Source organism: Acyrthosiphon pisum, chromosome A3 (assembly GCF_005508785.2).
Source record: "Acyrthosiphon pisum isolate AL4f chromosome A3, pea_aphid_22Mar2018_4r6ur, whole genome shotgun sequence".
NCBI lineage: Eukaryota > Metazoa > Arthropoda > Insecta > Hemiptera > Aphididae > Acyrthosiphon > Acyrthosiphon pisum.
Window position 1 is genome coordinate 14,246,714 of NC_042496.1, and position 11,333 is coordinate 14,258,046.

The 11,333-nt window shown below is 32.8% G+C and overlaps 2 protein-coding genes across 4 annotated transcripts; both read left to right on the top strand.

The window, feature by feature from the left end:
* Positions 1-13: 13 nt before the first annotated feature.
* LOC100163450 (tRNA-dihydrouridine(16/17) synthase [NAD(P)(+)]-like) lies at positions 14-10,482 on the top strand. 3 transcript variants are annotated; one of them, XM_008190083.3, is made up of 11 exons: positions 24-109; positions 238-268; positions 6,835-7,074; positions 8,034-8,193; positions 8,263-8,458; positions 8,665-8,913; positions 8,982-9,127; positions 9,197-9,318; positions 9,386-9,535; positions 9,654-9,780; positions 10,344-10,482. In XM_008190083.3, the coding sequence occupies exons 3-11, from the start codon at positions 6,853-6,855 to the stop codon at positions 10,385-10,387; spliced, it is 1,416 nt and encodes a 471-aa protein (XP_008188305.1). In that variant the 5' UTR covers positions 24-109; positions 238-268; positions 6,835-6,852; the 3' UTR covers positions 10,388-10,482. The 3 variants fall into 3 exon arrangements, with proteins under 3 accessions (XP_008188306.1, XP_008188305.1, XP_001951016.1); XM_008190084.3 differs by lacking the exon at positions 238-268 and having other exon boundaries at positions 14-109; XM_001950981.5 differs by having other exon boundaries at positions 58-268.
* LOC103310769 lies at positions 676-3,953 on the top strand. The gene has a single exon (XM_008190082.3). It carries the CDS (start codon positions 2,172-2,174, stop codon positions 3,909-3,911), a length of 1,740 nt encoding a protein of 579 aa, XP_008188304.1. The 5' UTR covers positions 676-2,171; the 3' UTR covers positions 3,912-3,953.
* Positions 10,483-11,333: the final 851 nt, after the last annotated feature.

Here is an 11,333-nt window from a genome sequence, read left to right on the forward strand (position 1 = left end):
CTCTAATCACTCTAATCACTTATCAGATACGATTATACAAACTCGAAACTTCATTTTAATGTAATCGTGTACAACTTACTTACTACTTGATGCTTAGTACATGAAATGTGTAAGTTTTTTTATGTAATAAAATTATATTAATATTGTTGATTTACCAAGTTACTTTAAACATTTATCCATGTAATATTTATTATCCCATAAAAGTTATTTCTTATTATTTCAAATTAATGTTTTCAGAAGATTTATGACTGATAGCTATAGCCTATAGGTATGTATGTAAAAATATGAATAATAACAATATTATATTGTATACTGTATTTATCCATAAGGCATTATTTATTATATATGAAGCTCCAAAAAATTGTATCAACAGTAATAAACATAAATACCAGTTTAAACATTTTTACTGATCTTGAAGGTTTGTGATTTTTATCATCTAAACCGATGGCAATTTAGTTTTTTGTGTTACTCAATCAACAAAGTTATTATACTCATTTCTTACTTATTCAAAACAATTTACATAAAGTGATGAAACTATATTTTTACTTACTATTATTGTATTTTATATCAAAAATAAGCTATAGATATATTTATTATTTAGATACTTACTATCTATAAAAATATAAAACAAAACATTATATCTTAAGACCTGTAAGTGTGTATAATTAATATGTTGCTCTTAAGGTTGATAATTAATACTCTTCAGTTATAAAAACATAAAATCCCTGTTATTATTTAACGTTATATCAAGTATCATATATCTAATATCTGTATAATGCAGATGATAATTACACTGATGTATGAAGGTAATCAGATTAGGACGCATATATATTAAAAATAAGGATACTACTTATAATAATTAATAGTCTAATATAATATATGTGAATTAGGTTTTCCTCACAGTTGTAAACAGTAGATACTTTGAAATTAAAAACACCTACCAAATTAGATCCAACTGCTTAAATTATAAGTATCTCTTAAAGTGTGGGAAGATCTTTAAATTAAAACGACTATAGTATGTAATATAAGTTAATTTTAATTTGTGGGTTAGTATTAAATCTAATTGTGCATTACATATTTATATTAATTTTTTGTTTAGTTTCCATTCGAAAAAATATTTATTATTAAGTATAAAACTAAAAACTCAAAATATATTCATAATCAAGCACAGTGTCTGTGTTCATGACGTTCGTAACTTTTTTGTAAACTGAATATCTTATTAAAACTGACCTAACCCATCAGGTACTATTGTGTGTATGAGATTTATATGGGTTAAAGGTAATATCGATGACTTGATTTGCAAAAGCAAAAAAAAAATTGTAGGTCTTTTTGTATTCTGTCTATGGAGTGTCAGGAAGTCGACACTCGTTTCCTGCACTAGCACTATACAAGTTTTGTTCGGCGTCGCGCGTAATTTATTAATATCGTCCACGTCGAAAGTAGCACACTGGTGGTGTGCCACTGCATTATTATACACTCATTAGACAACTCGAATGGCGTTTTACACTTTTTTTCTTCTCTTTATTCCTCGGACGTCTAAGCGAGTATAATATGGCGCAATATACTTACACCGTCTACCAATCATCGTTGATTGATTGATTATTCGCAGACAGAAATGGGTTTTCGGAGTAGGTTGTGGTATGTGCATTAAGTCTGTGAACGCGTCATAACGAGCCGACGTTCAAATGAAACCTTCGGTCCTCATCGCACGCGCTCGGTGGCGCTGGTTAATGTGGCGTGGATGCGCGAGGGTGACTGTAAACTAATCGATACGGCGTGACGCGGCACGCTCGAAGGGGAACCGCTAACACCGTTAGACGCGGATGGTGAGCGGGTGGCCCCGACGTGGTATCGTCGCGCACATTCCTCCGTCGTTTCGCGCCCCTCGGACCGTCGTCGCGTCTCCCTCGCCAGTACCAATCGTCCCGCTGTCGTCCATCGACGTCCGCCATGCGTCATCCGTCACGAGTCTTTTGTTGTCATCACCGTTCCTGTTACCGCGTTACGGTACACCGACTGGATTGACGACGTTAGACACCGACCGGGAAGCGCACTCGCAGTCATAATATACGCAATTGTTTCACCGCCGCCGCCGCCGCCGCCATTGGTTGTGGTGGTTCTCGTGCTGGTGTCGCCGCTGTGGTTCGGGATCGTGCGATGCGCAGCTGACCATGACACTGTGCCAAAGCGAGACAAGGAGGAAACAGCGGCGGGTCCACGGACTGCAGATGCCGTGGCACCCGCAGCAAGTGGCCGGTTGGCTGGTACTGGCTATTTTCGGTGCCTGTTCATTCGGCGTCCTGTTGCCTGGCCTCGGGCCTGACGTCTACCCAGTCGCACTGTTCGTGCTGGGCAGTCTGTTCTTCTTGCATGTCGTGTCGCACGTGGCTGCGCTGCTCATCGATCCCGCGGACCCACAGCTCCGTGCTCTCAGAGACGACGGGGAATCGCCGCGGAAACCCGTCCCCGAGCTGGACAAGACCAAACACGCGCACGTTATCGAGAACGGCAAGTGTCACCTGTGCAATATATACACGTCTGGTCACCGGACCAAGCACTGCGGATCGTGCAATAAGTGCGTGGAGAAGTTTGACCACCATTGCAAGTGGCTGAACCACTGTATCGGTGCTAGAAACTATGTAGCGTTCATCGTGAGCGTCGTGTCGGCTGTGCTCGCGTGCTTGGTGATCGTGCTGGTATCGTCTGCTGAGCTGGTCATATACAATTCGGACCCGGTACACGTCGAACAATACCTGCGACCGATTTTCGGCAGCAATCAAACCATCCAGGTGAACCAGTTGTTCAGTGTCAGTCGACTTTCGGTGGACAGGAACGTGTTCGTGGCTGTCGCATCTGCCCAGTGCGCCTTGGCCCTGGTCGCCATGGTACTGCTACTGCACCTGTGCGTGTTCCACGTGTACATATCCGCGCTGGGCATCACCACGTACGAGTACATCCGTAATTACAGGCGATACCCAGAGTTCGATTCCAGGAACGCGGCTGCGTTGTCGTCGTCGTCATCCCTGTCCGACAATCACGTCGCGATGTCTTCGGGTTCATGCAACAACGCTGTGGGCCGGAAGTCCGCTATGGCCAAAGTGTACGCGTCAGCGTGTTGTTATAGCGCGGTTACCGCGGGCCGGCATAAACGGCCGTCGTGCGGCATCCACTCGAACCTTAATGGCGCAGGCCGGAACGACCAGGATGGTGCTAGCCACGATGACATGACTGTTGAGACGGTTGAATCGTACGGTCGCAGTGGGGCCAGTAGACTGCTGAACCCGAAGGACTTGGACCGGACAAGACCGGAGGACCGCGATCAGCAGAACCCTCAACCAAAGTGCCGGTACTGTCTGGAGAAGAACAGGATCCGGGGCGATGGAGCACGATTTTTCGTGTTGGGTAAACGCCGAAAAGGGTTCTGCTGCTGCTTCCAGAAACCCGAGCCAGTATTTGGTCGGACTGCCGTCCCCGCCGTTGCCGTCCACCACGTCAAGGTTCCACCATCGCCATTCGCGGTCCGCCGGAATCGTGTCATACCCGCCGACAGTGGTCAGTTGTCGTTGGTTGTCGACGAGTGGAAATCGTTCAACTCAGGTTCACTCCCGGCCCTGCCACACGCGGCCGGCCACCGTCAGATGCAAAAGATCACGCTCAAAGAGCTAGGTCAGGTATTGGCGTTCGTTGAACAACAACCTTTGAAAACGAAGCGGCGCAAGATTGGCAGCGGAAACGGGCAGATAAAACACTCAAAGTCGTCGTCCAACCTGTCGCCGATTCACGAGTCGGGACTGTCCAACCCGTCGACGCCGCAACTGAAAAACCGTTACCCGCAGACCAGGCCGTGCAGTTGGCTGTCGTCGTCATCACCACCGTCTTCCTCCCCGCACAACACTTCTAAAAGCGCGTGATTTATGTATGTGTGGATTTTCCATATCCACCCGTTTCTCCCCGAAAACCCACGTGATGTGTATACGCGCGCAATTCGCATTTCATTTTTATCGCCGGTTGATAGAACGACAAAATATTTTATGAACGACGGCGTTTGGTAATCAAAAATGTAAACAATAATATTATATAATTTTACAATCGTAGAACTGTGTCTGACCCACTGAACTGAATATAGAATACAGTACAATATATTATATTCAGTTCAGTGGTCTGACCCGAACGACTTAGATCGGTCACCGCCGATAGACGACTATCGTGGTGTCCGGTCAATGATTTTTCTGATATATGCTTGGTGGAGTCGGAAAGCTTTCCCGTATACGGTATAATTATGTATGTATAAGTACCTATTTGATTTAACGCGAACGAATAACAAAAACTGTACTGCCCCGATAAGCTTAAATTCCATAAGTCACTAAAGAAGACTTTTGAGAAAAAAAATGTGTTTTTATATTTTACATTTTCTTATAATCATAATACCTTATACATTTTTATACTTCTCTTAGTAGGAATTTTTATAACATATCATATTCATTTTACTACTATTGGTATAAGTTATGGAAACTTGTTTCATAAGCAAGAATATCGTTAGTAAGAAAAAAATGTATTTAATTATTTCGTTTTTGTTGAACAATATTTTATACCTATAACATGAACTAATATCCACCTAAATCATCTGAATTTTAGAGTTTTTAATTTAGCTTAACCTCATTTTTTATTTTTATTTTTGATTTATGGCATTTTATAGCTTAGGAAGGCAGTATAAATATCATCGATGTTATACATATATAACTATATAAGTAAATGTGCAAAATCCAGAGGACTGAGTAGGAGTAAACCTCGAATAATCGTATTAAAAAAAAATGGGTTTGATCGTTTTTTTACTTTAATAATTTAAATATATAACTTAGTAGGTGCCTATATAATGTATTATATATTATTATTTTATACATTATACTCAATACCTCTCTGTATGACTAATGTCTATCATTATGTTTTTCTTATTACATGTGATTGGCGTTTTAAAAAATCTTAACAAATAATCGGAAACTATTTAAACCAATAATGGATGTTCAATTTTCGTAATGACGATATAAAAACCGATTACCGAGCACGCGATATTATAATATTCGTTATCATGTGATATATAGGTACCTACCTATAAGTCGTCTTTTCTTGTTGTACTATATTAATATTTTAATACTTTTCCATTTTTATAAATTCATTTAAAATTTTAATATATTTAGAAAACTACTGTTTGTATAAAAAATTTTGTGAAAACCAAATGTTTGAAGTGTCGTGGTTTTAGTTTTAAATTTTATTAGCAAATAACGTGTCCGTGAAATTTGTGAAAAATTAAATATATTTTTTCAAAGTATATGATGTACACTGTACAGTGGTTATAATATTATATCAGAAAATCATTAGATGGTGTTATATGTTCAATATATATATATATATATATATTTAATATGTTCAATTTAATATTATTCCCTACAATAGTCTTAAAATTATTATCTAATACAAATGTTTTAAAAAATGGAAAAGTCCACCGTAAGTCTATTATATCTTAATTTAAAATCTAAAGAAAGTTTTAGAGAGTAAAATATCTTATTATGTCTGTTTTATATTTAAAACTGTTTATACTGAGAACATTTTTATTTAAAATTAACTATTTATTACTTATATCAAGATATTGTAATTTGTAGTCTTAATAGTAATAACTAATAACAGTGTAATGATGTATCAATAACCTGATAAGTTTTTCTATATACGGGATAAGTTGTAGCCTTGTATAGGGAGGAAGAAAGGGTTATACAGTATATTAAGCAATTACGAATTTGTGATAATTATAGTCCAAAGCATACAAAATTATTTACTGAATAAACTCTCAGTCATATTTTATTTCATTGCCTAAATTTGAAATCTTCTATTGATTCTCTCCCAATGCCATTTTTCAACGATACCTATTAATGAGAAAAATTAAAATCAATCCTACAATTAATTAATTTGATTTATTTTCTTTTTATTTGATGAAAATGTATTAGTGGACTTGACATTTTTTGCATGAAATTATATAATATCTAAGATCATACATTTTTATTATACTTTTATCATAAATTGGTATGTGTTAACCATGATTTAAATCTTAAATAAAAGTATTATTATTTATTTGTACTATTAATGAATATTTTTCTTATGGTTAGAATTTTTACCACTTGTTTGTCTTAAAACATACCTTATAGTTTTCTATTTTAACATTTTAAAAGTCAAAAAATTTTTAATATTTACCCATAGTTTTGTTTTCAATACATATATACTACATAATATATACTATATAAATATAATATTGTATTATCAAAATTGTGTTTATTTATTTTTGCATAATAAAAATGGTGTCCATGTAAGTTATGGTTTTAATTTGTTTTAAGTTATTTGAATTACAGTATCTATTTAATGTCAATATTATAATATTATATTAATTTATTATAATAAAATACACCATATTTTATTTGGTAAGTACATATTAACAATTATAAAGATTGAAGACACTTCCTGTAATGCACATGGTATGCTGGGTTTCTAAGTTTTCAATTAAAATACAATTTTCTTTAGTGTGTTTGTTCATGCACATTAATGATACAAATTTATAGTGATATGTGATAGGTGATATATGATATTAATTATATTAAATATTGTATACCTACCAACATTTTTTTAAATTAAATAAACACAAAAACATTTCATAAAATACTTTTTCAAATAAAACTATTTTATGTAAGACAAACGATAAATTCTTATTTTATATATCTTTTGAAATTATAATATTGTTGTTTAATTACTTAGTTTTTAATAAAATAATTTTACAGTTAAATTTGTTTTTAGGTATAATTAATTAGAACTATGGAGTCAAAAGAAAATGTATGGGAAAGGCTTGGAAAACCAAAGTATGTACTAGCTCCTATGGTTGAACAAAGTGAATTACCTTGGCGGATGTTATCACGCAAACACGGCGTTCAATTATGTTTCGCACCTATGTTACACAGTCAGAATTTTGTTCAAGATCGTAAATATCGGAAAGAATTTTTTACTACTTGCCCTGAAGACCGGCCTTTAGTTGTTCAGGTACTTCTTTAAGAACATAATATCATCTTTATTCAATAATATTAAAAGGGCCACTCTGTGTATGTTATTTCCATCATATAATGAAATTGTACTACAAAGCAAATTTTGTATTCAGGCTTTTAGCAGAACCAATTTTGTATTGTTAGCTTTAATATTAATGTAACCTTTTATTAAACTTAAAAGTAAGAATATTTCTAAGTTTTTATGTTGGTTTTTTAAAATATTTCAATTTTAAGCGAAATTGAGTACAGTAGAACCTCGATTAACCGTCAGTCTTGGGACCAGATCTTTGACGGATAATCGAAAAGACGGTTAAACGAGCAACAACAATTTTAACATAGGTACATACATTATTTATTATTTTTTTTAGTAATTATGACATACATATTGATATAAATAGGTACTATTACTTATTGGTACATTATTATTATTTTTTAATTTATTAAAAAGTTTTAAAAATATGTATATACATATGTACCTTTTGCTTATCTAGTTATCTAGTAGATATTGTCGGAAAGTTTCAGATTATATATATTATTATTTATAACCTACTCATACACAAGGCGATAAGAATTTACAGCAACGCGTAAGTATGTAGTTTGTGCAGGTGTGGCCTGACGGTTAACCGAGAAAGACAGTTAATCGGGGGTCGGATAATCAAGGTTCTACTGTACCTAGATTTTATGCACAATATTACAATAAAAAATGTTTATTACTCACTTAAAAATTAACACATCTAAAAAACTAACTTACATATATGGAAAATGTTTTTCCTCATTTATTTTAGCTTGAGAATAGGTAATTCACTCTAATATTAAAGCTAACAAAAATTAGTTCTGCCAAACATTATAAATTAATATTGTACATTGTCACTGTATATGGAGATACCCATGCAATAGTGGTGTCTGCATAGGTTAATTTTAGCAAATAAACCCATAATTTCCCTTTGTTTTTATTAGTTTTGTGGTAATGATCCAAAAGTAATACTAGAAGCTGGGAAATTAGTTGAAGATAGTTGTGATGTAATAGATCTAAACTTGGGTTGTCCACAAGCCATTGCTAAGCGTGGATTTTATGGTTCTTTTCTTCAAGATGAATGGAAACTTATATTTGATATCGGTAAGTGGGTTCTAATGTTTTTACTTAGTTATAATAAAATCAATACGATGTTCCGTGTTTGAATTTCAGTCAAAACATTGCGAGACAATCTTAAAGTACCAGTGTCATGTAAAATACGTATTTTTGAAGATTTAACAAAAACTATTTCGTATGCTAAAATGTTAGAAGAAGCAGGTTGTCAAATGTTATCAGTACATGGTCGGACTAGAGATCAAAAAGGACGATTGACAGGAATCGCTGATTGGAGTCAAATAAAAGCTGTTAAGTAGGTTAAAAAAAAATCCAAAATAATATGTATTATGTAACATTTACAACTTATTCCTCCTTTTAAAGATTTATATTTTACGTTTATCAGATTTGACAATTCTTAGATAGTTTAAAAATTTTATTTTTTGTCTTTTTTTTCCATAAATGTCGATAAATATGTATCACTAGGTCAAAAAATTTAATTTAATATATTTTTTTTTTTAGGGAAAATGTAACAATTCCTGTCTTAGCAAATGGCAATATTCTTATATATCAAGATATAGAAAGATGTTTAAAGGACACTTTGTGTGAAGGCGTTATGTCTGCTGAAGGACACCTTCATAATCCATATATTTTTGACAACCAATCACCTCCTGTTTGGGAACCAGCACTTGAGTACTTAGATCTTAGCCAACAATATCCTTGTCCACTTTCAAATACAAGAGGTCACTTATTTAAACTTTGCTACCACGTGTATGTGAATAAAATATTGTTTTTTAATTATAATGTAGTTATAATTATTTTGTATTTTGTTATTCCAGATTCAGTCTCCCTGAAAATGAATCAATAAGAGATATATTAGCAAAAGGTCAAAACCGTAATGATTTTAGAAACGCCATTATGCAATTAAAAGTAAAGTATTTACCATATCACATGGGTCAATTACCATGGAACAGCAATCAAAATGGTATACTAATTATGTCACTTAAATTGTGTAAACAAATTACATGCTGACAGTTTTCTTATATATTTTTAGATTATAACTTAACTTTACCACCTTGGTTGTGTCAACCGATGGTCCGTGTAATACAAAAAAGTAATTTAGTTGAGCTTGAAACTAATGAAGAAGTAAATAAATCAAAAACCGATGAAAAAGAAGTAAGGGATTTTATTGTTAAACAAAATATATATTAATTTCCTTTAAAAAATTATTTAATTCAAATAGAATTTAAAGAGAGGTATTGATGATGAAGACTGTATCGATCCACTAAAATTGTCAAAAAAAAAATTAAAACAATTAAGTAAATTAAAAAACAAAGAAATCAGGTGTCAAAGAATACTAGAAGAATTATGTTCTGAATGTAAAAATCCAAAGGTACATACGGTTATTTAATTGAACTTTAAAATTATGCATAATAAGCCAATAGGGTTAAGCATAATTTTAAATACATTATTGATTATTTACTATTATTCATTTCGTATTTACTATGAAGGGCTTAAAGTGTGAGTATAAACTTTGTAAAAAGTGTTGTCGAAGTAAATGTTATTTGGAAATTGCTGATTGTCTTGGTCATCGGATATTAATTAAGACAAAGAAAAAATTATCTCGTCACAAAGAAGGTATTTAATATTTATATTTAGTAAATACAAGTTGTATGATAATATATTCATTTAACAAGAAACAGTGGTAATTATTAATCTATACTTTGTCCAGCGAGAAAATGCGCCGATTCTGCGCATCCCTCGCGTCATCTTGCTATCAAAACTGGTTTCCCTTTGGCAGGATGTTGGGCAGGGGAACCAGTTTTGGTCGATGCGCGGTGCGTTCTCTCGCTGGACAGACCATAGTAGAACTCTTCCTGATTTAAATCTTTACTTAGATCTATTTTATTTTTAACAATTTATATAATTCTTAAACAATTTTAAGTTGATTAACAGTATAAAGTAACTATTTTTTTTAATTTAATCAAAATACTCGCGTTATATATGAAATCCTAGCGTTTTATAATTCCTTCATTTTTTTAAAAATATTTTTTAGTAATCATAAATTAACATGCTTTTAGTATTATTTACTAATGATCAAAATGACAATTTTAACTTACAATATTATTCAATATAAATTATTAAGACATGTTAAATTATTTAAATTATCAATATCTAATTCTTATTGTTTTAATTTTCAGAAAAAGATCTCAGTTCTAAGCAAATATACACTGATGTTTCATGAAGTCCAAAATGAAGAGTATGATCAACTGATAAAGTGTTAACAATTTTTACTAAATATGTTTTATTATTTTAATATAATAGTAAAAATTATATTTATGAATAGTTATTTTAATTTATTAATAATTAATAAAAAAAAATAAACTCTACCATTGTGTTTTAGTTTATTAAAATGTATATAAAATGCACTTAACTGCATCTAACTACACCAATTTCATTTTACAGAATTAGATGCAGTTAAACTTGTTGCAGGGGTGCTTTGAAAGTAATATAATTATGGGTGCAAATCAACTCACCTACCTCTTCTAAAAAGGGTATACCCTTTCTGGAATTTGTGGTAAAAATAACTGTTATTGATAGCCGAATGAATTTACAATAACAACATCAGTTATTATTAACATTAGTTATCAATGTTATTATAATATAGTTATTAGTTACCCTAGTGCCCTTGTCCATAATACTTTATTGAACATTATAATTATAGTAATTATACATTGTGATCAGCAGACAGAACATGTTCAACCCCTTTCTACCCTAAACACTGCTTATTAGACAATAGACATAAGTTATAACTTATAAGTATTTATACTAATATTCATTCAGTAAGAACCGACTTATTTATATAATTTCAAATTCACGCAACACCTAATAATGATACAGATAAAGGATCATTTGCAAATCACTCTGAAATAATAGTAGGTATTCAAAAACCAGTTACAGACCAGTCTTAAAAAGTTTTTTTATCAAAATCAAAACTCTGAGATACTCCCACCCTTTAAATATATTATTGTTCTACGCATACCTAATTGTTTGTTTTTACATAAGTCCTCAAACTAATTTTATGGTTTGGAAACAAATTGTAAGTAGTAGGTTGTAAGTACCTAAAAGACTATATTGATAAATAATATTAAGTAGTCACATAAGAATTCATTAATAAAAAGATACACTGG